Genomic DNA, 26,982 nt, shown 5'->3' on the forward strand with positions numbered 1-26,982 from the left:
ACACATTTATTAACAGGTCAAGTAAAACGTGAGAAGGTAAGTTCCTCTGCCTACTTAAAAATCAGATGGTAAATCAGATGGACTTTAACATCGCACCAAACAGATCCTGAATTCAAATACTTTAAATGCAATAAATTTGATGCCTTATCTAAACAAAAAACAAAAACCCCAAACACAAATGACTAAAAATCCCCACACTGCCTTTATCTTTAACAGGCTCCAATTATGCAAGCTAATCTGGGCATATTTCCCTGGGGACGCAAAGACATAATTGCCAGCAATCTGCACCGTGATATCAGCAATGTTCTTGTGTGGCTTTAAAATGACTTGACACATCTGGGAACGGCAGGTTTGTATTGGTCTGAACTCCACACTTGGCTCCATCAAAAGGGGTCAATTATGAAAACAAACAGGCCGGGGACTCATTTTGGATGCAGAGGAACTGAATGAGGGCAGATGGTAGGCAGGAGACCGAACCTGCCCTTGAGCTGTGATGTGAAGTCATTGTTGTAAAACACACATTGACAGCAGAGCGCTCGCATGCATTTAGGCAAATGGAGGCACAAAAGAAAAAAGATAAGTCCTCAGTTACTTTCCCACAAATTAGGAGTATTGGCACGAATCTTAAAAGTAACAGCCTTACCTAACAGCATCTCCACGTGTTTTAAGCTTCCTCTGTTTGCCACTTTCTTCTGCTCTTGATTCAGGCTTCTCCTGCTGGCTGATCTCCCATCACAGAAGTTGTCCAAAAAAACCCCAACAAAGTCGCAGATAATTTTCTCCGTCTCTTTACTGTATCTTTCTTCTCTCCACTTTGATTGTGACGATCCTTTCGCAGTCAGTGACACGTCTTGGCTATGATCCAAAGTGCCGCAGCGAAAGCACGGCACATGTGTGCTTCAATTAAAAGTGTCATGCTCTGCTGATCGCGCTGCCCTTTATGAGACGAAAGGAGAGACAGAAGCGAGGCAGATTGAGGAGCGGAGGAGAAAGAAAGGAGGCTGAGAGTGTCTGAAGAGCAAGTGTGTATTCTTTTACCAGTATGAGTATGTAAGGGAGAGCGAAAGAGGGGAGAGAGAGAGATGGGGGAGCTGGGAGAGGACTGGCTGTTAACAACATGAACTTCCCACATCTCCCCCCTTTCCTTGCTTCTTCTTCTTCTTCTCAGCAGCGTTTTCTATTCAAGGTTCACACCTGCATGCTCCCTTAAGGGCACTCAAAGGCAGTTTCCTTCCTGGCATTACTTGACAACAATAGGCGTCATTTATCATTGGTCCTTTTCAGTCTGCTTAAAATGCAGCCCTGCTATGTTGTTCGTAAGTTACCATTGTGGGTAAAATATTTTAAAAATGTGCATCCATATCCAGATGATACAGTGTTTATGTGCAGAGTGCAGTCCGGTTTATCAGAGTAAATTAGTCCTTCACTCTAGCTTTACATTTCCAAGAGGTTGTACGTGGAGAGGATTCAATTAAACACAGACTTCACGCAGCACAAACTCATTATTTTTTCACCGCTACTAAGGCATGACTGATATGATCACAATCATAATTAAACAGCCGAGCTCAGCTCAAACATGCTTCAGAAGCATTCAAACCACCTTGTGTTACAATTTTCTACTTTTTTTTTTTTTTAAGTGTTCTTAATCAGCTTTTACACATGTATCTACTGCATCTGATACTATAACGTTGCGCTAGAGCAGGGTTGTCAAACATAAGGCCCGAGGACCAAAATTGACCCAGCAAAAACACCAATCTGGGCCATTGGACTCCTTTGAAAAATATGAAGGACAGCATATACTTTGGACTTTCAACTGCATTTGAACAAGTTTGCAGCTTTTCCTAATGATACAGACCTCCCCCATAGCCACTCATACTAAACCAATGTAATTAAGTGATGACAGAAAAGTTGCTGTCGTTTTATTTTCACTGTTGAATAGATCGAAATTTATTAGAGTTTACAGTATTTACAAATTTTTACATTAATTTCAGAGCAAAAGAAAAAAGGGAGGTTTCTGTGAATTAACAAAAATGTTCGGTTTTATAATAACCACAAGCCAGAGCTTTTTCTGTAATTTTACACATTTATTTCTTACAACTTGAGCCCAAAGAGTTATGCTGACGGGTTTCTTTAATTTACTACAACAGCATTTTGTTTTTATAATGTACAAAAACTGTGACGTCCTGCTGAAATGACACTTCTTGTCATGGTCCTGGGTCGGTGACCCAGCGCTTTTAGTTTGTTATCATTTTCTAGATGATGATTGTTTAAGTTCTGTGTTATTTTCGATCTGCCTCTGAGTCTGCGTCTGTATCTGTCTGTCTATGGTGTCTCCCCATCTGTTTGTGAATCTGTCTGTTTAGTTCAATGTCTTGTCTGGTTCCATGTATCTGAGTTTCCTGTTTTATTGTGAAGGTCCGTGTCGTATGTGAGTGTGATCAGTTTACGTTTCCCCTGTCCCGTCAGCCCAGATTCCTCCCAGCTGTGTTGCCCTCCTGTCTCTCATCCCCTGATTACTGGTGTGTGTATTTAAGCCCTGTGTGTTCTCCTGCCTGTTGCTGGTTCGTCTGTGTTCCTCCGTGTCAGTCTGTGACCCTGTGTTCCACGGTGTCCTGTTCCTCGTCTGCGTCTCTCTGCTATTCATCATCCGTTGTCATATGCTCCCAGGTCTGTTATTTTTAGTTTAGGTGTCTTTAGTTGTTTGTTATGTCCCACTGTTTGTTTGCCACTACACCTCTGTAAATAAAACCACCGGTATCTCATCCACTGCCTGCATCTTGGGTCCTCCTTCTAAATCCACACGGCTCGCCTCGGCAGCCGTGACACTTCTTTTCTTACATTAAAATATCTCATGGAGTAAATGTAAAGTTATTTTTTTTACACTGACAGAAAGGGGAGTTTTATTGGTTGGTCACACTTAAGATAAAGGTAGGCTGTATGAGTTGACATCCCTGCACTTGTGTGTGTGTGTGACAGGACGCTGCTTCACAACACTACACAAACAGCTCCGCAGCCAAATCTAAAAATCGAATCTCATCTAAAATCGACACATCAACATTTGCTAACATTAGCCACCACATGCTACTTCGTTTGACTTACCATAACAAATACTATTGCAGCGAACACCCTGGCGAACTGAGCAAAGCCATGTTTAACTGCTTTACAAATAAAGTTATTAATTTGAAAGACAGAAAAAAATTAAGCATGAGTTAATGCAAATTTCTTCAGAAAATTGAGACGGGGTAAATGACGATATGAGGGATAATAAATTGTAGCCATGCAAATGTACTGTATTTCAATATAATTATGCAAAGGTATAATTCATTTGCATATTTTGATCCATTACAAAAAACACCCCAGTTTTCCAAAACGACTTAAAACTCTGCTTGAGAAGTCGAGATGCTCACTTAGCATATTGATGGTGCAGCTCTTTCTCCACTCAGCGCTGATTTAAACTATTTGAGATTCAGTGTTTATTTTAATGAGCAGGTGGGATAGATTATTGCTCAACGAATAGCTGGCTAATTTTCCTGCCTAATCTTCTGATGATTACTCTATTGACACACTGTAGAGCAGAGCTGAATCCAGCGCTGCTCTGTCATGCTCCGCTGCGATTCTTATAGCTTGAATGAAGCACTTTATATGCTTTCTATGCGATATTTACCTCAAATGGTTCTTTTGAGTTGCGCTGTATCAGCCACAGCCCAATCTTGGCGTTACCACTGTCGACACTGGTGAATAGTAGTTTTCGTTCTTCGGTTAAATCTGCCTTTCGTCTAGCTGAGCTTATTTTTATCTCCTATTCTATTTCACACTTCTAAAGTCTGTTTATGTCTGCATAATACGTCCTGTCTCTACTTGAACTTGTCCTCAAGTGCCTTTTCTTTCATTACATCTCTTAATAATATTGCAACTTTTACTACACCAACCTATATAGTACCTCTGCAGCAATAAATGAAATAATACTTGTAACAGCACCTTTGAATATGGCACTGCAAATTCCATCCCACTCTAGGTACTTATAACAGCTTTCAATAGGCTGTAAGAACTATCCATGTTGCTGGGATGTTTTACTGTGATTTTAAATATTAATCCCTCTTTAGAGAGTATGCATTAGCCTTAAGTTTGGCCACTGAGTGATTTAAGTTGGACAGAGGGGCGTCGTTTCAGTGAAAATCTGACTCTACTGAATGTTTGCAGAAGCAACACAATGGCTTGTACACACTGCATTGTTATTCATTCAGCAGTCACCACAATCACTTCAGATAAACACGATTATTCTCACAGTCTCTAGCCTGAAACTGTGGCCTCCAGTGTTACACAAGTGTTAACACACACACACACACACACACACACACACACACACACACACACACACACACACACACACACACACACACACACTTCCATCACCTCAGTGGCTTGCATTCATGTCCTATAGACTTACTCTAAACCTGACCATAACCACTACCTGTCTACCCAAAACTATATCTAGCCTTGAATCAAATCTTCAGTCTTCGGGTTAATGAAAACATTACGATGTCCTGCTTTTTGTCTCTGGGTCATCACAATGTCAGTGTGTGAACAGATCTATGTCCCCACAACATGAGTATTACAACCACACACACAGAGCTTGTGTCTGCCCTGTGTGCTCCTTGCTGGCTCCTTGTCCACTCAAATAAGTGTGGCGTGGAAGCACAACACTGACAAATCCTGACAGTTTTACACTTGATTTCAGGCTGCAGCATTCAAATGAAAGTGCAGGGAGACGGCCTCGAGCACAATGATCGTATGTCGGCTACGCGCATTATGCTTTCAGCTCGCCATGGACCTACTGAACATTGGCTGTGTATGCCTCTATTTATGGTCTCAGTGTGTGTGACTGACATGCCACGTTACTTATGGAAATCATAGACTTGGAAAGGGTTTGGGGGGAAGCAGGGGAGAGAAACAAAAGGTTTACAAAACAGCAAAGCTCACCACATACACAGGTTGTAATTTCTATAATACCATTTAATTACTAGCTTATACTTATTTATCAATCCAAGCTATCTGAAATAGTGACAGTTGTTCAAATAACACAAATTCAGCATGCCTTATATTGAATTTCATTTATTCAGATATATTCACTGACTATTCAACACATGCAGAAAAATGACTCATGCATTCGCAAACACACCAATCTACTACCATCTAGAATATCAAACAGGAAACTACTCACTTGTTTTATTCGGGTTTGGAACCTCAAAGCTATTGGGAATACTGTAAAACAGGTGTCTCCTCTAACACTATCAGTCCCTGAGGGTTGTGATGCTTCATCTGCCAGACACCGAGTCAAAAACCAAGCCAAAATGCCCCCCTCCCCTGCTGCCTGTCCAGGCTTTCACGGCGTGGCGAATAGTAGCTTACGACAGATCAAGTGACATCTGAAAAAAATGGCTGCATTTGCTCAGCAGCCTCTTTTGTAAGAAATGAGGTCAAACCGTGAAAAACTGCAGGTGATAAAGCTTGTTTCAGCAGACTGTGTGTAGTAAATATAGACGATACTCCCTGTATTTATTGTGATGGTGTCTCTAACATATGTTGGTATACAATAACAGGAATAATTCAACCTTCAGAAAAGCATTAAGCCAAGTCAATCCCCAGTGGAGCCCCGTCTGAGAAAATTAGAGATTTTCCATTAGTGAGGGGAAATTTTGCTCATGGAAGACAAAAAGCTTCATCTTTCCTTTCACTGGCTAAATTGTTATAAACGGTGCAGGAAATGTTGGAGGTCACGTCTCTGAAAAACTCTGAAAATCATTTGTCTTTGCTTTAAACACACATACTTGAAAAGATTTTTAATAAATTAGACTAGAAATCCATGTACAGTTTGAAACAGTAACTTTTTAGCAAAAGGTGCAATTTAGCTTACACACAGAAGTGACATTTATATACAGGTAATATATGAGCCAGTGCACATACATTTTTTATGTGTTTTTCTTTTAGATTTCTGACTTAGGGTGTCTTTTGGGTTTGTTTTCAGGACTAGAGTTAATTTAATCCAGCCCAAATCAGTTGTTGATATTGTAAACTTGTAGCTTCTTCCTGTGGTTTGGTTTCTTTTAACAGAGAAAACTCCAAACAGCAGAACCAAAATGCATCATTGTAAATCATGTCTCGGAGGTGGGACAACAAAAGTAAATACAAGAAGAAGGTGCTGTGCTCCAGTCTAGTGGATAAGATGGAGCGTTTACTCCTAACAGCTGCTAGTGGCTATAGTTTGGTACGCTACAATATTCCAGAAACACCACATAGTTGATTCAGATCAGGGTTAAATCAAGTTGTCATCATAAACAAAGTCAAAGGGTCTCGTTGTGGTTGTTTTGGTCTGTACCTGACCATTCCTGCCTCCATCTGCAACTATAAACATGAGGCAGATAAACTGAACATAGTTTGAATTCTTTTATTCTTGTTTTTCTCAACAAAGATAAAATGACAAAAAATGACAGTGGGGAGAAAATGAGAGAAACTTTTTGAACAACCAAAGTGATCAAGCACCAAACTCTGTGAGCTGTGTGTGAAAGCAATAAAGCAGAATAATTCATGTCGAAATTTTAAAGAGCAGTATAAACGCTGTTTTGTACCATTTACCTCTAAACACAGACAAACCTTTGTAGCAGAAATGCTTCCTTCCACATCTTAAATGTACAAATCAATTTTCTATTCAATTTCAGGATGTTCTGTCTATGCTGCATGGTTTTTTTTCTTTAAATATCCAACAGTGCACAATCCCTGTAAAGTCAGGATTCACATGCTGCATTTAAAGTGTTTTGGGGAACCTTTGCTGATTCGTCCCCACAGCTGGCTTGAAAATATGCAAACAGAAACTGAACGCCCTTGGTCCTTTATGGCAACATCGTGGTGGGGGGACAGACAGATCTGATATAACAAGATCAATGCTCTGCAGCACCTTTCCTCAGTTTTGCTGGTGTATTTAACAGATATGATGCATAAGAAGTAATAACTAATAGCACAAGATGCCCACAGTTTTCTCTTCCTTCACATTTAACCTGACCTGGTAAGACTGTCACAACACCTCAAACTGACCATTGTGCATATTTTTGCTTGAGGCCGACATGTAAATTGCTGTCAGATTAACATAATGAGCTTGTCTGAAGGGACTTATATCTCACCAGCACACACGTTATATCGGAAATCCTAAAACGATAACCTTGAATTGAAACGAGTCCACTGTTGTCCTGTAGTTCAGTGTAGCAAGTGGAAAGTGCTTTGCTCTGTTCCCTTTTCAAACGGCCCCCAGTGAGAAACACCCGATTAAAATCTCTTTTCATTTGAGCAAATCGCTTCATGAAGCTAAATAAAGGCAAAGACAGTTCAGCTGCGAGAAGGGAACGGGTATTATTAGGTTGGTTTCATTGCAGTGCAGACCGAATTATAGTAACAGTCACCTTAATTGACTCAGACCGTCCTCTTTTTCTCCTCTTTTCTGCAGGAAAGGCAACAGAGAGAATGGCTTCCTGACACAGGTGTGTGAGAGAGATCATACAAATCCCTTTATGGGGTTGAATTTTTATTGCTTCACTAATTTTTCACTATTCTTTTTTGCTATTATTTTTAAGGTATGTGCATGTGCCACATTTATTTTGTAGTAAAACTCCAATGATCAGTTGTTTCATCCACAGAATATCAACTATTCTTATGATGGATTTTTTGTGTTCGTTATTGTTCATATATTTTGCTTGTAGCATTTTAAATACAAACATTTTTGCTTTTCCTTGTCTTCTGAGGATACATTAAATATAACTTGGTTCACTGGACATTGCAAAGCAGTTGGAGACTATGCCTTTTGAATACAGATTGCATTTTTTAATTGTTTTCAGACATTTTATTGACCATACAATATCAATTATCTGAGGGGAAAATTGGCAATGGAAGACATTAATTGCTATATATTTTAATCTGCAGGATCTTTTAATGGTTTAAGTTCAACTTAAAACATTAAAAGATCCTGCAGATTTGTCCTAAATAAACAGTTTCATAAATAATTTTAGGTGGAGAAACTGTTCGCTGTTTACTGCTCAATTCACAGCAGCTCAAACAAAATGAGGTCAGATGCTGTGGGGTTCATTTAAGTCGTTCAAACATGGCAGGTGTGAAATCAGCCTGTGCCCCTTGTGAAAAATCGAGAGGGCCTCTACCCGGAGGGACTGATGAGTGACTCTCATCTTATCCATCAATTAGTGGATGAGATGGTTGTGACAAAACGACAAACCACATCTAATAGTGCACCACAAACAAGCCTCTTGTTCACGTTTTAAAATAGTTGATTTATCTTTACAGGAAAAGCACAAAACATTTACCAATAATGACTCAGCATTCATCATCTGTCATAGTAAACAATATCAAAGTTAAATGTATCTTTAATCTGCAAATCCCAAAAATTCTACACTGTGCAAAACTATCCACTGGGCCAAATTTGAATCCTTCATAAGTTTTGGCCAGACAGACATCCCTGTTTGATAATCCAACAAAGCAACCACTTCACCAGATACACGTTGTGTAGTTAAACCGTAGCAAGTAAGATGATGTTGAATGAATGAATTGAGTTGCAGTTCTTCAGTGTTAGCAGGACGGTGAACATTAGGCAACATTAGTCAGAAGAAAGAGAGCTCAGAATCAAATCTGAATCCAAAAAAAAAAAAAAATCAATGATAACTGAACGCCCTGCTGACATTAAGTCCATTTCCCCCTGATAGCTGCTTGGCCAGTTGGGCTTTTTTAGGCCTCAGTCACAAATGCATACTATGACTGGCGATATCCTGGAAACCTCTGGTTGTCTGGAAAAAGTGTCACATAAACTGGAATATTTGTCTTCACAGTAAAAGTTGTGCCTTCCCATTGTAACCAACATGCCCAACTTTTTCAAAGTTGCAACTTTTACTTTGAAAGTTGGCAGTCTCTGTTGCTGGTTTGCATCGTACTCTTCACACTTTCACTGCCACCTTGTGAGTTGTTTGCAAGTGTTTCTTTCCATCAGAAAACATAGCAAACAACTGCAAGGTTTTTAGCTTAGCACCTTTTTTTGTGACCAATATCACCCAGCAACTTCCAAAAATGATTTGCAGGCCAGTCCTGGAATAAACACTTTTACGGATGATCACTAACCAGTCTCTAGGTCTGTGAGACTGGGGCCTTTAATAAAACTGACTTTGCTAGTAATGAAAATTGCTAGATAAGATGCTTGATACCTAGCTTAGCAGCAAGCTGGCTAACCTTAGTTTATGTTCTTGCTGCAGTTGTCCCTCAAAAAGATATACCTAAAGTCACAACATTTCATTGTTTATTGTCCTTATGTGCAGCCTGTGTGTTCTGAACCAGTCATTTGTTGACAATAATGATTAGTGCACTCAGTTTTTAAGCTAATATTACACAGTGTTGTTCAACTCTGGGAGCAGAAGACAAACACTGAGGAAAGGCACTTGTCCCAAGTCCTTATCATACAAGTCACGTCAGAGGCTGTTAAGCAACCAAGTTGGAGGTTTAACTGATTCCTGAGTGAATCAGGAAATAATAGTTTGTTTCTGGACACTGGAAAGTAAATAAAAAGAAACTACAGAAAATAGAAGAGGCCAAGAAATGTTTCATAATCACCTTTTGCACTGGATCAGTCACACACTCTTAAGTATGAATGATGACCTGCAGAGGCTATTATCTGATATAGAAAAAGTCAATACCGTTCTGATGGAACAATGGATATAATTTTTTTAAATTTAATATTCTGTATTAGACTGGTACAGTTAAATGTGTGTGACATGCCACCAGCCAGAACGAGTCTCATAAATCAACATATAAAAGCGTCATTTTATTGGCCAGTTGTTCATTAGAGGCTGAGTACTGATTGATCAAGCTGGTCAGCGCAGCAGAGTGACACAGGTGTTGGTGAGTGAAGGTGATTAATGGCCCTTCATCAAAACAGGTGTGGAGAAAATACTTGGAAATGGTGGGGAGCTCCACTGGAATAATAAATATATTTCTCAATGCAAAGCAGCTCATGGTTTGCAGATGTGAACATTAACCACAAAGCACCAAACAGAGCAACTTTTATGGAAAAGATGCTGAACATCAGAGTAGCTCAAAACCTCATAATTAGCAATGAACTGCAAAAGAAAGAAAACTATATCAAACTTATTATGCCAGGAGATGCAACAGTATCGTGTTAGCAGATACTTGTCAAAGAAAAACAATGCATAAGACTCACAAACTAAGCCGTGCCTTCTTTTCTGTTAGCCAGACGCACTACACTGGGAGATCTGATTGAAAGAAAATAATCACTGGAAATACAACAGCCTTGCAGTAAAAATGGATTAAAAAATGATTTTCTTTACTGTTTTTGTTTAACAGTTGGTGATCAAAGTGTAATAAATTTAAAAGAGTTTGTCGTGCAGGTGGAAGATATGAGATTTTCACTCAGTTTTTCATAGTTTTGCAGCGTCTACATGCTAATCCTAAGGGCGCTAAGGGCGAGCGTGGCTCAAGAGTTGGCAGTTCGTCCTGCAATCGGAAGGTTGCCGGTTCGAGCCCCAGCTTGGACAGCCTCGGTCGTTGTGTCCTTGGGCAAGAGACTTCACCTACTGGTGTTGGCCAGAGGGGCCGATGGTGCGATATGGCAGCCTTGCTTCTGTCAGTCTGCCCCAGGGCAGCTGTGGCTACAACTGCAGCTTGCCTCCACCAGTGTGTGAATGTGAGAGTGAATGAATAGTGGAATTGTACAGCGCTTTGAGGTTCTCGAAAAGCGCTATATAAATGCAATCCATTATTATCCTCTTTAATCAAAATTTTCAGTCACTTTCTCACAATTGTGAAATTACCCTTTTTAAAAAAAATAAATAAAAAAATAAAGCACATTTCAACCTGTCATTGAAAAACAAAAAAAACAACCTCAAGTGTAACTGAAACTGTTGATGGCTCTGTCCTATTTAGGTGCTCCAGTTCCAGGGCTGTGGTTTTCTGCATGATGTCCCACTGGCATGGCTTGCTGGGACCATTAAATGTAATAAAGTCATCATTCATTTCATTAGCCGAACCTGTGGCTTTCCTGCTATGACAAAGTTAGAATCTCTGTTGTGGTCTATTGCTGTGGAGACAACCTGTGTGAGCTGCATGAGCCCATTTTTGAAGCTAAACACTGAAATGCTGATGTAAGTCTGAGCTAACTTTTAAACTGAAAAGGCTGGGCCCTTACAATTTACCATTCAAATACCGAGCTGGGTAGATATTTGCTTTTCAAATGTGAAATTTAGATATTCTGTAATGGCCTCAAAAAGGACATGTCAGTGTTTTCTTCGAGTCTTGAATCTTTCCTACCTGCACTGACAGCTTTTGCCAGTCGGCGGAGTCTTCTCTGATGAGTCTTCCCTCTGTAGTGGATCTGTGCCTGGGCACTGGAGTTCAGCTGTATGTTGCACACCTGACACACAGTGGCACTGCCGCTGCCCTGTCGCCGCTCCCGTTTGGCCTTGAGCCCAGCCCCCATCCTCCTCTCTTCTTCGTCTTCTTCGTCTTCTTCCTCCTCCTGTCCCTCATGGCTCTTCGGAGGAGGGCTGCTCTCCATCCAGTCACTGGTTTTTGGACGCTTCATATCTGGCAATAGAATAAAGATTTGAGGTAATTAATCAAAAGAGGTAATGACTTATATAAATTAGAAACAATTGTCTGAATGTGAAATGCTTAAATATTTTTCTTTTTATGTGTATGTTGTACAAGCCTCCACAGGGGGGCAACAGAGCAGCGTGACTTCATCAGAGGAGATGACTAGTGATCTTTTTCAGTTTTATGCAATTTTATGTGCATTGCTATTGTACTGGTTGATTCTTAAATGCACAAAGGGATTTTTCCAGCTTACAAAGGACACTTTTCACTTGGACTTATCTACATCCTTTGTACAATTTGTCAATATGAACAGATGCATGTGTTAAAAATCTTTGACATCGCATTAAAGGACTCAAAACACTCCGTAGATAAGTATCTTGTTCCAACATCTCTCTATTTATCAGATAATAAAAGCAGATTCCCAGGGGAAACACAAAGCGACATGCTGCTTTGTGAGAGCACGCAGCCCTAATACCTGTAATGGCTTAGCGATTATGACAGACTGACAGCATAAATCAAGCTGCAGCTAAACACAAGCCATGCTATGAATGTGGAAATGTCACCCAAAGCCTGAGTGAATTCTTTGTTTTGCCTCTGTTCATATGTTAATGGCATCAATTAAGCCCTCGTGATGTCAGGCATTTTATCCGCTGCCTTGCCTGAATCTACCCCACCCCCCAAGGCAGCTACCATTTGCAATAAAAATGGTAGCTGCCCCACTAAAAATTCAACTTGACAACATGAAAGTGGAATGGAAATGCGTTGAGTGGAAGTCATCAGTTTCCAACCAGCAACACGGACTTCAAAGCTGCAGCCCATCACCGCAATTATTTGAATAAAAGTGTGACAACGGGCTGGCACATGAGTAACTGGTGAAGACGGTGACTAGAATAAAGTGTCTCAAAACACGATTAAAACATAGAAAGCGTTACACTCAGTGCCATTACAATCGCTAAACGGCACGTACAGACTGATTTTAAAAAAGGGAACATGTAGAACAGGAATGCCGTGTGATTTCTGGCCAGGCTGTTAAAGTGTTTTATTTCTCCCTCCTCACAACAAAATATGCATTTATATGTATATTTTACACAGTTTGTTATGCAAAACTGTTCCAAACACTCTGACCCTCTGAAGTCAGTCTGAAGCTTGATTTAGACTTCTGAGGGAAATTTTCATCCTAACTGACATGGTAATCGGAAACAGCCCTATTCGTCATAGGGTTGATGAAGGACATACATATATATATATACATACATATACATATATATATATATATATATATATATATATATATATATATATATATATATATATATATATATATATATATATATATATATATAAAAAACTATAGAATAAATCTATCTGCTCTTGTCTGCTGGTGTTGTAATGGAGAAATTAATCAGAGAAATGCTTCCTTTCTTCTTAATGTCTGCTTATATGATACAGTATCTACTTACAGTGACTATAACGTAGCCAAACAATTGTTTTGCTTTTGTTTATACAGCAGCAGCACTTTGCATTAGGTTAAGTGTATACCTCCCAACTCTGCAAATCTGGTGAAGGACTTAAGTTATTCCAAAAAAAGAGAGCATAAAATATGAATATAAACTAAACAAAGATTATTTTTTAGTAAAAATGATGAACTATTCTGCTCTGAGTGCTGCTGGATAAGTGCTCAGACTCTTGTTTTCACCTTGAAAATCAGCACTGATATGACGACAATAGGAGTAATTAAAATAAGAGTCATCAGAGGATGCACCAGCTAACTCACTGTAAGGGCATTTTATTTACCAATACAGGAATTAAAAGGAAAGTAAAAGCACCAGAAGTCAGTTTACTACTTCTTTGAGCTCAACTAACCACAGCACTTGGATTACTTCCAAAAAAAGAAAAAGAAAAAAAAGATCATAGCATAAACAATACAGAGGTAATATTTTTTAATAATAAAGAACAAAAAAATTCATGCAAAAGAAAACATGATAATGATTATTCTTATTCTTGTTGGTTTCATATTTTAAGTGTTAAACTATGTATTTCAAAATAAGTCCTGGCTTTGCTGAATTGTCCAGTAATTGTGTTTTACTCTGGTTTTACTTTACTCGCCTGCAAAAGACAGAAGGACATTTCAAATTGAAAAAGGTATGTGCATAAATTAAAACAGAGGGACTGAGAACAACCCCTTCATAGCATTTTAGAGCAGTTTGAATAATAATTCACCAGTGTGCTGACAGGACCAGACTCCTGCCAAAAAGCAGCAGGCCAATCAGACCTCCTGCTGCTGCTTGATGGGCTAAAAAGCCATAAAATACAGAGATGCAAATAATGGACATAAAGATAAACAAAGAAAAAAGCTTGTTCTGGGAAAAAAAAACTAAAAACTAAAAAAACCCACCCTGCATAATTGGCACAGCCAAATATTTAAATTTCCCACTTTCAGTCCTTTAATTTTAGATCCAGAAATTTAGGTGGGGACTAAAATTGAACTGTGCAAAGTGAGACACTAGAATGACTCTTCCCCCCAAAAAGTGATTTATAAAATGGAAACTCTACATATAGATTTTATTTAATTATTCAGCTTTTTTAAATTTCTATTTGTTTATAACACTAAATGCATCACGTTAAAAATGTCATGATGTAGTACTTGTTTGCTTTCACCTAACCTCAGGTACATAGTTGCTGTTCTCTGCGTGTCTGAGGTACAATATGTCTCTACTGTTCTGAGTGCTGCTGGATAAGCGCTCAGATGTTAGTTTCACCTTGAAAGTCAGTACTGACATGACGACAATTGACGCGGTCAGTCCGGGGGAGGGCTGCACCAGCTAAGTCACTTTAATGGTTTTGTTTTGTCAAATACAGGAATTAAAAGCAAAACGCAAGCGCCAGAAGTCACTTTGCTACTTCTTTAGGCTGCTGAGCTAACCACAGCACATTTACAATGGTACACTTAGTGTCAGTAATGATAAATGAGTTGTCTAAAAACAAACAACATTTAAAGTGAACTCTAACATTTTTCATACTCCTTCCTAATATATACAAAAAGGTCATACAAAAGATTCATAAATTACAGTCCCCTAGAGGGTCATTTACCAAAAAGCTGAATGGGAATGCTATTCAAACTGCTGGTTTAAAGTACTGACACAAGTCAAGCATGGCTCAGATGCTCATGTTTGCTAATGTCTAATAGTGTACACTGATGCCACTAGTCTGTGTTTTTACCCTCCAGGACCCTGGAACTACATTAGCAGTTCCTCTTACTCAACTTGATGTGGTCAGCTGGACTTAGCACCAACAGCCCCATTAAAACAAACAACTTTGAACAGGTTGCCTGCCGGCCAGCAGCTGCTGGTTCCTGCTGGCACTTGAGTTTGGGCTGCTCTGCCTGTCTGGCACCAGAGATGGCAGCTACAAACAGCCCAGTCTTCTACTGGGGACCAAATGGCTGAAGTGACCAGTGCTCCACAGCACAAGCTGTGGCACCTGCAGCTGAAAGTGGCAACCCAACATAAAAACTTTGAGCTGCTATTTACCATAAAATACTAATTTCTGGCGATGTGGTTAAGCCCCATCAAAGATGTAACTTGGAATGGGACAGTTGGGACAAAATCCCAGAGCATCAGATGACCCCTCATACAGAATGTACGTCTGATGTGTTACATTAAATCCTAGAAGTCCAGCTTTATTTTCCTTATGAACTGAGTGTTAAGTGCAAAAATTGGTGCAAGAAAAGGCACCTCTTGGAAAGTTGTGATTGAAAAAGGCATGTTTCCATACATTACTTGTACTTTCTGACGGTCAACAGTGCAACAGTTTATCAGAGAGTATCGGTAAATGAGCATTTTAAATTAGTTTTTAGCAAACATAGCAAGGAGAGAAAGGACAGTGACTTTGCCAAGTGCACGAAAGATGACGTAGTAGTAGTATGTGCAAGTTTTTGTAAAGTACTGAAACACTGTTACAGCTTCTATACTGTAAATATGACTACTGCCATATATATGTGTATGTGACACATCTAGAAGCTGGTCAGTTGGAAATGAGTGTTAGATGAAGAATTCTGTAAATTGTTCATTCAACAGTGTGGTTGGGTTTTTTGTTTTGTTTTTTATACAGTTTCATCCAGTCAATCTGTGAGCACCTGTGGTTAGCGGGCTCCTTTAACAAGGATTAATCTGTTTTGGGCTTGTGGTAGTTATGCTAGCTAAAGATGAAAACGAGTGTTTATAGCATAAGGTCAAATAAATATGTCTCTTCCCCCAACCTCTGACTGCAGTTATTGTCTGTAGTTCTGGTCAAAAGCTGGGATGATTATATTGGTATTGATTATTGTTATATGATATTATCTGTTCCACTTGTCTCTGTGTTACAGAGAGACAAAGAGAGAATCTTAGATGGTAAACCCGAAATATCTGCCTCAGGTTCTGTCATAGAGTTGTTACACCTGTGGGCCTGATTAGATACATGTGGTAGCTATTATTACAACATCACGTATAAATGATTCATTCTACAATTGAATCACCTTTCACTCACTCTAAGTCCTTTATGATTCATGAAAGAACAAACAATTGGGACAACTGATTTAAAACCTATTTTATAGAAAGTTTACAAACTCAGCAGACTACTTTTACAAATTCTTATCTGATTAGTGAATTAATAAAGACTGTAATAGTTGGTCTTAGCATAGAAAACAGAATAGCGTCCCTTCAACAGGGATACGATTGTTGCATACATTTCTATGACATTACAACATTAATTAATGTCAGAGCACTAAACAACATTGCATCACATCACTTTCCATAATATTTACTCTAAAAATAATAAAAGACATTTATGATGTGATTTAGCAAAACTCCACTACTGCTAAAAGATTAAAACTTCTGAGCCAAATAAAACGTGTTGGATTTCCTGCCCTTTCATGATGGAGCTGTAAAAAGGATGCAAAGTTCACTGTCCTGTAGATGTTCATTTGGATCCACTACATAGATTATATGTATTATGTCTATTACTAAGTTATGTTGACATTTACTTAAAAATCCACACTATGGCTGAGACCCTGTGATTTAAGAACAGATTTAAATGAGTGGGAGGTGTGATGATAAAAGTCAACGTAACATTATAAATAGAAATCATAAAGAAATTTCTTTCCCATTCTGGCATAGCAATAAATAGCCATATTTATTAGGCTTCTTAACATATTTTTAAGCACTTGGACACTTGGGGCTGACTTTCCGGTAGTACTCTAGAAGCTACTGATAAGTCCCAGGGAGCCAATAGCATCATCTTAGAGTATCACTGTACCCTGAGAGGAGTTTAAGCACCCGAAACTTAGTCCTTTTATCTATGATCATAGTATCTGTTATCCTTTTAGCAGTGTAAACTATCTCCCCCAACAGCTCTTTACATACCAGCACTCATCAGCTTGCTTGGTTGTTGTTCCAGGATGAGGATTTAATAGAAGCCAAGAATACACACCGATCAGCCACACCATTAAAAACGAAATAATAAAACGGCTATCGGACCTGCCAGGGCGTGGATACAGGACCTCTGGGGGTGTATCGGACCTGCCAGGGCGTGGATACAGGACCTCTGGGGGTGTCCTGTGGTGTCTGGCACCAGGATATTGGCAGCAGGTCCAGAGGGTTTCCAGTGGTCTCTGTGAAATGTGGGGTCAGATCTCATGGCTGCTTGGTCAGGTTGGAGTCTGGGAAGTTTGGAGGTCAGGTCAGTGGTTTGTGCACTTTGTTCCCTGAACAACTCCCAAGTACTTTTTGACGCATAGAAGGGAGCACCATCCTCATTGGCGGGAACACTGCATTATAATGAGATGTTCAACATTATCCATCTCACCTGTCAGTGGTTTTAATGTCATGGCTGATCATAAAAGCCATTTTATACTCTTAAGTTGATGCTAAATAGCTGCAAGCTGCAGTTTGAAGTTATTAGGACCTCAAATGTCCCTGAGGTTAAAAAAAAAAAAAAAAAGGGCCTTCATTTTTGTGTTCTAACCAATACTCTGAAAGAGGGAAATAAATGAAGTAACTGTTGGTAACCCAGGCTATTGTATTTTCTCTTAGCCTGTATTCTCCTGATTTTTAGCTCATTTTAGCTTTCTCAATACTGAGAGTTGTTTTTCCATTTATCATTCATCACCTGCTTCACCATCTGCGTCTTCATTTTTTTCAGATCCACAAACGTACATATACAGGCTCACATATATACATCCAAACTAATAATTGGTTACATGTCCCTTCTTGGTAGACACCATCAACTTTCTGGCACAATTATAGCTGAATATTAGACGACTGTTCTTGTCACAAGTTCATTTAAATCGGCTGGTTTTCTGGCAAGGACCAATAGTCCAGAGATTTCAAAAGGGCTGAGGTGAGGGCTTTGGCAAGGTCATTCCAGAAGCTTAATGGGCAATTTCTAAACATCTGTTCAAATAATGTTATGAAAGTACAAGTTATTTGGATGTGGCACCATTTTGCTAAGTTATGAAAGAGGACACAAACTGTCACCCTCAGATGAGAGGAACGTGGTTAGGATGTTCAGAAACAATCTAGGAACCACCAAAGCTCAAGATGGTCATAAACTGGAAACTGCAGGAACACCAGCATTACTGTTCACAGTAAAATGAGTTATACTTTGCCATGGACCAAGAGGACGCTGACCAATAAAAAAAAAAGCCTCTGCTCCAAAATCGACACCTTCAAGCTCAACCGAAATTTGCAGCTGCCCACATGGACAAGCCAAATACCTTTTGGATAAAGGTTTTATGGTCAGACGAGACAAACATTGAGATGCTGTTGCCACAATGGGATGAGGTATGTTTGAATGAGTAATGCTGAGGCTTTCAAACCTGAGAAGAGTGTGCCAGTTGTCAATCATGGTGGTGGTACCATCATGCTCTGAGGCTGTTTTGCTGCCAATGACACTGGTACACTGCACAAATCTGATGGAATAATGAAGGAGGAGGACCACCAATACATTCTTCACATTTACCTAAAATCAAAAGCTAAATGGTTAAAACTTGAACACAGCTGGGTGTTTCAACAGGACAATGGGTGACACATGGGTGTATATAAACCTCTGACCACAACAACTGCATCCTGAGTAAGCAGTTAAGAATATTAATGGATGAATGTTTTATTCGTTTGACCCTGACTTGATGTGGCCACCCAGAACAACTTTGCTTGGCTAACTTATTTAAATAAAGGATAAAAAACATAATCTCAAATATTAAATACTACATTGCTGTCATGCCTGACTGTTGTTAAAGAATTCCACCTAATGACTTCTGTCACCACTCAATCAATAGACCACATGTAAAAAATAGTTCCCCTGCATCCCTTTGTCTAACACTCATGCTTAGTGTCTTTGTTTTATGGCCTGAGACAGCTGCATGGAAATGACCTGTCAGGTTCATAAACTACTCCATCAAGGGACACACTTGTAGCTGCAATGTAACGTTCTCCACATGGGTGCCTACATAAACGAGGGATCATTCATTTCAACCTGACATGTAAATGGCTCTTTACAAGTCCCTGCTTGAAGCTCTTATTTGTGACAAATCCAAAAGAGTGCTAAAAGTATACGTAAGACACAATTTTAGTATATTTGACTTATTTTTTATGGAAAATATAGTATAGTATCAGTGCTTCTGAAAGGTTAAAGGGGCTTTGTGGGGTGTTACACAGAGCCTAAAAGCTAACAGCAGCATTTGTACAAACTCCGGCCAGGTGGATCCCGAGCTGACAGACTGCTATAAAACTGGCAACCTGTTAAGCCTGTTTCCCTCAAGCTGCTCTCTCCGTCTGTATGATGTGCCGTTGTTTCACACCAGGGGTGAACATGTTTATTACTGAGCTCTGACAAATGAGGGCTTTTCAGTTAGCTTGCAGAGAACAATTTTTCATTTTGACTAATGTTTAATTTTTTTAAAAGAGTTCATCATCAGCATGTGTGTTATAACAGCGTGTTTTCCCAGTGTGTCACTGTATAGCGTGGCTATTCTCTCTATAAAGCTGCACTTAATTCCCTGCAATTATGCTGTATATCTATTACATTATAAAGGCTATGTGGTGATATGCTTTTATTCCTCGACTGTATCCTCCACATATCTGTCAATATACAGCTAAATCTATAATAATCGCATAGAACTACAAGGTGGCATAGGAATATCTTCCAGGGAACTAAGTCCCCTATTTAGACTGGCCTTTAAACATTAAGACAGAACAAATGCAACACCCCTCCAGGCAGCTAATCCTCCTGAACTTCTGGGCACTCTTTTTAGTCTGCGATCAAGGAAACTTCTTGGAATAAGCAACCTAACCGAGATGTGTTGAGAGGTGGACAAAGGCCTTTAGCTATTTTACGCAAGGCAGCTGTGAATGGGATGTTTTGGTGCATGCATATGCTCTTTAAAAATGGCATTAAACCAGACACTGATGCCAAGATGCCTTCTCTCACTGCAGCACCTGTCACTGTTCCATTACATCAAAAGCAGACGTCAGCAGACGAAGCACTTGGCCTGCAATGGAAAAATTGGACCGTGGCGGAATATGATGTTTCTAATAATCACTACATACAATATATCTGATGAGAGAATCATTTTCAGGGGTGTGTACTGTACCCTGTGAAGCCTCCAGAGCTACACAGCTTTCTCATAACTTACTTCTACCATCAGACACATTTTTTCAGTCCTGACACTCAGAATAAATATTAAGTAAATGAATAACAGAGGGACTACAATTACAGTTGTGTCGCTAGGCAACCATGCTCATCCTGTGTGAATATGACTTTGAACCATTTCCACACAAAGTGCAGGTCAATTATGCTGTAATTTGTGCTGAAAAGGCCAAAAAAAAAAAAAAAATTGGTAAAAACCCACATTCTGCAGAAAAGCACATGAAAAAGCATGAGCAACACAGTAAATTTTTCCAAGAGCTGGAGGTAGGAATGGGATTTTCATGAATCTGAATCCAGTTTGGAATTGGTATCAGCTGGACTGAATCAAGAGGTAATAATAAAATAAATAAGAATTAAAAACAAATGCAACCACAAACACTAAAGCGTTGGAAAGCAGCAGGATTTTCCTGTTGAATGTATTAAAATAAATTGGTAGAAATGTTCATGCAACATATGCTTAAATAGCATGGATAATGCAACATTGAGAGGCTGTCAATTATTTATTCTTGCAAACCACAGACACATCTATTATCAGAGATCTGGTTTTTATTTGCTCAAAGAAATATGTAGTGATTTTATTTTGCTATGATAGCTCTAGTGAGCTACACTCACGGATGACTGAGCTACCATATCTTTGCATACCTTCCAGCAAACTGTAGCTTTGAGACTGAGGATGAAAGATTTAGAGAGGACTTTCTGAACGAGGAGTGAGAAACCAAATGTAACCCACACTCAGAATCCAGCTGGAGTCAGAGGGGAGCCGTTGATTGCATGCAATCTATTGATCACTGTGCTGAATCTGGATACATCAGATTACAAAACAACATTACCTCAGCTTTGGTACAATGGGGAAATTTTATGATTGGTCACCACTTTCAGCCAGTTTCCCCTTACATCTTACAACTCTGACACTGAAAGTCCATCTTCTGGTTCCAGTTTGTGCCCCAAAAGATAAAGAGAAAACTGAGATACTGAGTCAAAATAGTGGGATCAGTATTTTAATTCAGTGCTGTTGAAGTCTGTGGAAGGAAGCTGTCAACTGTTTTTTGTAAGCTGAACCTCAAAACCTAAACTCAGGAACCAGTGCAGTCTTTTCAGAATTGCATTTATATAATACTAACTGTTTAATAGAGGAATGAAACTGTTAACTGTATTGTGGTCCTTGTGTGGTAATTGCTTTGTACTATGGGCATTAAAGGTGCATTAAAGGACATGATGCTGAGGACCAGGATTTGCTTACTGTCTAGACAGACTAAAGGGAAGTTATCATGCTGATTTTCAGCTCTGTGTATTTTTTTGTAGGATTCTAATAGAGTACCTTTCAATGACTGATGGTTCAAACTGCTTATTTTACTTACATTGTCCCTTAGTTCACCTGCCTGAAGCGAGTAGTTTTAGCTCGATTACCCCTCCCTCTAAGTCAATATTTGTATTTATTTTTATATATTAAACCAATTCCCCAATCTAATCTTAACCAACTGATTTGAGACCAAGGTAGGGAGAGTAAGTTAAAAAAAAAAAAAAGGTATTTTAAATTTTGTTTATGGTAAGTAGATGAAGACGAAGGATGAACTAACTGACCTCAGTATGATGGTAAAGTAAGGGATCTAATAAATTATAACTACTTGTAGTCAGTATATCAGTTTATGTCAAAGCTGAACCAATTACAAGTCAACTAACAAATTAGTTAAGGTTTGCGATTAGAATAAAAGTTAAAAAGGTTAATAAAATGATACATTTATCATAAAATATAACAAACCTTGACAGTGAGGTCTTTATTAAGAAAGGAGTCTAAAGATATACATGACTCACCTGGTAGACTCAAAGTTTAAATGCAGTGAAGTTACACAAACACACCACTGAAAAAACACAGTGGGCATCGCACACAAAGAAACACCAGCAAAGTGTACACACCATTTACCATATGTATGTATGTATGTATGCCATACAGACACAACTGTGTTGGCGTACATAATCCCAGAGCATGAGTGGTATGTGTCAGATCTCTGTGACAAGGTCATTTGCAAATGTTCCACTCATATAATGCAGTGATTCACTCTGTTAGGTAAGTGAGTGGGAGCTGTTAGTAGGATGCATATTTTTAGTCTCTACATTTCCCTTTAGACTCAGCTGGTACTGGGAACTTGGGACACTGATGATGAGCACGTGCATATTGCTGTACGCAACATTAAAACTGTAAAATATAATGTTCTACTGGGGACAACTATGATGTAATAAAACTGGAACGGATCTCTTATCGCACTTCAACCAAAATGAAGCCATAAACTTTTTTTGTGTGGATAAAAATATAAATGTAGTATTTTGGTTGTAATATGAATTCGAAATTTAAATTTTTCCAAATTTTGGTTTCAGTTTAACTTACAGAAAAATGGTTACCTCATCATACCGTTTCCCTACTCTTGGCAGGAGATGACACGCAGTAAATTATAAGAACAGATTTAAACAGTATATATCATCTGAATAAAATCTGTTGACTTCAAAAATCATCATCAAACATTTAACTTATTATTTTTACAGGAAGATACTTACTTACTAAGACTCAGGTTAAGTGTAATTGACAGTGTTGTTCCCACCCAAATTTTGATGCAACACAAAATATTTTAGTGTACCGCATGTGAAGTCTGATTATTAACAAAATATACAAATGTTTCAAAGTTTTTTGGTTTCTAATCCTGACTGGGACCTTTCTATGTTTCTGTGTCTTCACATGTGTTGCCTGTGCATGTGGGTTCTCAGCTATGGTTCTCCCACAGTCCAAAGACATGAATTTTAGGTTAATGGGTGATTCTAAATTGGCCATAGATGTGAATGCTAATGCAACAGAACTGCGGTCTGTCCAACATAAGGTTGCACAAAAAAATAAATAAATAAATATTGGATACTTATTTAAAATTGAATTGATACCAACAGTGCTATCTTTGCCTCCACAGCTTCACACGGTACTGCTGCACATAGACAGGTACACTGCCCCTCCCCTCTCTGTTAAGCTGGGCATACACTGTGCGATTTTTGGCCCATTTTGAGGAGATTTTTCAGTTGTGCGACCGTTTTGGGGATCGGCCCAAGTTTCGCCTTAATCTATGTCGTGCATCGTGTAGTATACATGGGGTAACGAGAAGCGATTAACACTTCACGACCAGCTCCCAATCATCAATTGTATGGTCGCAAGAAAATCAAACCTGTTTGAAATCCTGTCGGCCGTCGTGAGGGTGTCAACGCAGCCTCTCACAAAGCGCACACTCAAACAGAAATGGAAGTAGAAAGATGGAGTAGCATGGAAGTGCAGCGTGTGATCTGGACACAAGCGATGGAGGCACAACTTGTAGAACTTTGGCAAGCTCGATGTGGCCTCACAAAATTATCAGTATAATAATTTTGTGAGGCCTGTATAGTGTGAGACCCTGGATCGTGACCTATGAACTTCTCACCCCTGAGATTCAATCGTACAGTTTGAGCAGGAGCTGAATAAGAAAATTGCACAGTGTATGCCCAGCTTTAGCTGAACACAGCCCCTCCCCTCACTGGCAGCTAAACACAGCCGCGCACCCACACTAGCAGCTGAACAGTAGAATAACAAACTTGCCCAAGTGTCTAAAGGACTGACACTCCACTCTTAACCCTCCTGCCATCCTTTAAAAAACTCACACCCATCACCCTAGGGACCATTCTCAGCCACGCCATAAAAAGACCATATATCCATATTTTATTCCACTTTAAATTAGCCAACCTTGTAAAACTACTTCTCCCTGAAATATTCATGTAAAGTTTTAATTATATTTTCGTTGTTTTAACCCTTCAAATCCCAGTGTTATTACATGAGCGCCCTGTGTTATAAGCCCCAAAAACCAAAAAACGAAACTAAATATTTCCACATAAAACCAGTTGAAGTAATATGTGATTGTCATTATAAGTAGGCCTTTAGATGGACCAAAGATTGGCACCAACATACATTTTGACCTGCCATTATTTTTTTGCATTTTTTTTGCAATTTAAAAATTAAAACTTCAAGGCCCTGAGTCTTCATTGACATCCAAGAAAAGAAGAAAAAATAAAATCATATGATGATAATTTGGGGTTGAAAAATAGCATTTATAACGGAAGTCAATGGGCAGAAAATGGTCCCCAGGGTGATGGGTGTGGGGATTTCTGCTGCTCAGCCATTTTAGGCTGATTTAAGGAATTCACACTGGAATATTAACATTGACAGGTAAAAACTATCCTGTGGCAAGTTTGGTTATATTCCACTGAACACAGTGGAAATGGCAGCCATTTAACACATAGCAGTGGCACAAAAAGGTCCCAAGAAGGCAGGAAGGTTAAGAGCAATTATGAGCAGTCAGTAAAGCTCCCGTTTCAACATTTTAGTATTCAGAGGTGGGACCAAGTCATTGTTTTGCAAGTCTCAAGTAAGTCTCAAGTCTTTATCCTCAAGTCTCAAGTCAAGTCTCAAGTAATGTCAGGCAAGTCAGAGTCGAGTCTCAAGTCACTGGTGTAAAAGTCCGAGTCAAGTCACAAGTCTGAAACTTTGAATTTCAAGTCCTTTCGAGTCTTTAAAAAAAAAAAACGAAAAAATAATGTTGCAGTTATGCTAAATGTAAATATTAGACCATGTAATTTTAAAATCTGTGTTTTTCTCAACACATGACAAAATAGTGAACTTAGAAAATATACACAAATTGTGAAATTGCACCTCTTTAAAATGCAGCTCAATTAAACCTAGCTCCAAGAATAATTTTCACCGACAGTTCTGAGATAAGCTGCATGTTATTCTTGGATGCGGTTGTAGGACCGGCTTTAAAAATCGCATGACAAAAATATCATACATATTAAAAAAAACTGAATCACCAACGTAGCCTGGACAACATTTGCTAGTTAGATGAAGTCAGCTATCTCATCGTAGCATATTTATATGCATATTTATAATCATACGGTTCTTGGAGTGAGTGCACACACTCATGAAGTTTAGTAACTTCCGGTCACTGCAACAAGCCCAGGTACAGTTTACCGACGGATGGGTGCAGGACCTTGAAATGCACCGTGTAGAACGAAAGACCATCGTACGTATCATAAGTTTACCAGTCTCACAAATCGTCGTCATAAATACACATTCGTTAACCGTTTATTAATAGGACCTTTGAGATCAACGGTAATTAATTTGTAGTGGAAATAATTTCTGGTACCTGAAGGAAACGGTTTCCAGGGCCTAATCCGTGGATCGACTTCCTTCGAGGCGTGGACGTCTATCAGCAGAGAATGTACCTTAGTCTGTAACACAGTCAAATATATTCTCAAGTAATATTCAAGCATGCCATTCAGCGTGTTAGTACGAGCTCGGGAGCAGCTTGGGAGAACAAGAAAACAGAGACTGCTTTAGATTGTCTTCCCAAAGTGACTCAACTTTATTCACAAGTACAACAGTTTATATAGAGGGTAAAATTCATGAGACAGCAGATTTATCAGTTTAAACCAGTACAGACCAAGATAAGGCAGCGTCTTCCTGCCCTTGGGTGAAGAAGCATCCTTTGTGTAGTGTATCAGTTCAGCTACAATTGTGATTATCTCAGCGACATATTTTCAAGGCACAAAACGAAGAGTTCTTTCATTAGTGAAATCTGAAACAAACCATTTGGCCTTCAACAGGCGTCTAAAAGATTAAGAAACTAATGTAGCTGAGGGAGTGATCTCTGTGGTATTTCAACCTTGTACCAGCCTGTGATTCTCACACATCAATTCTTGGGTCAAAGAGAAAAATAACTAAAACAAAGGGGCCTTATTGAATGACAGAGTTTTCCTGTATAATGTCACTATAAAACAATATCCAGTAAATGCTCCCATGGTACTAAAATACCTAACAGTACCCATCACAGAAATGTAGCAGTGACAATAATATTGTATGCTGTAATCGTACTGGGCAATTAGTGATACAAAAAACCTGTTTTATCCTGTGAATAAAAGTATATGTTTTTGTCAATGTACCATAATAACAGAAGCGAAACGCAATATTGTGTCAGGACAATTCACTATTTATGCACAATAAACAAAGGAGCATAGCGCGACAATTTCTGTTCAGCGCCAGACTTGCTTGTAACCTATATCACTAATTATGTTATGAAAATGACGTATTAACTACTAAAAGACACTGACCTTTGTGTAAATGCTTGGAGCAGACTAACCTGTGAGCTGGAGTGTTCTGGGATGTTATATTTGATCTTTGAATGGCTGCAATCCAGGCCATCCGTCGCGTCTTTGTTACTTCGGAAACATGGCTCGAACAATTTCTCTTCAACGACGTAATCCGATAACAACCGATCTCTTTACCCGTCGGCTTCCCGTGGCTGTCATGTGACCGGCTATTGCAGTTAATAATACAACAGCTTCTTGACATTTTTGTGTTTCTTTTTATCGCTGTGTGACTGATTTCAATTGAAAGCCTGCGTGCGCTAGTACCGCTTGCCACGAGTTCCCAGAATCCTTTGCGGTTCTACCCGTGAATGACGTCACATTTTCAATCTCTATATAATATGCATGTTAAATTTTATATTTGGGGTAAAATATCAAGTCTTTTCAAGTAAACCGGTTCAAGTCCAATTCAAGTCCCAAGTCATTGGTGTAAAAGTCCAAGTC

General features: G+C 39.1%; 1 protein-coding gene across 5 annotated transcripts in view; it reads right to left on the bottom strand.

Annotated features, from left to right (window-relative positions):
- Nucleotides 1-26,982, bottom strand: part of LOC146663648 (zinc finger protein 385B-like) — an 89,443-nt gene that overhangs the window by 38,518 nt on the left and 23,943 nt on the right. Inside the window, exons 1-2 of one of the 5 annotated variants that reach the window (XM_085416507.1) lie at nt 25,539-26,213; nt 11,368-11,643 (exon numbers count right to left, since the gene is read on the bottom strand). The exons of 1 other annotated variant lie outside the window; for it this stretch is intronic. In XM_085416507.1, the coding sequence (XP_085272633.1) occupies nt 11,368-11,643; nt 25,539-25,665 (403 nt within the window). In that variant the 5' untranslated portion in view covers nt 25,666-26,213. Of the gene's footprint in view, nt 1-643; nt 1,050-11,367; nt 11,644-25,538; nt 26,214-26,982 lie in introns of those variants that run through there. 3 more of the 5 variants (XM_085416510.1, XM_085416508.1, XM_085416512.1) reach the window with 3 other exon arrangements.

This window comes from Rhamphochromis longiceps, linkage group LG8, assembly GCF_057381845.1.
Source record: "Rhamphochromis longiceps isolate RC_006_pf linkage group LG8, R_longiceps_female_GT1.1, whole genome shotgun sequence".
NCBI classification, from domain to species: domain Eukaryota; kingdom Metazoa; phylum Chordata; class Actinopteri; order Cichliformes; family Cichlidae; genus Rhamphochromis; species Rhamphochromis longiceps.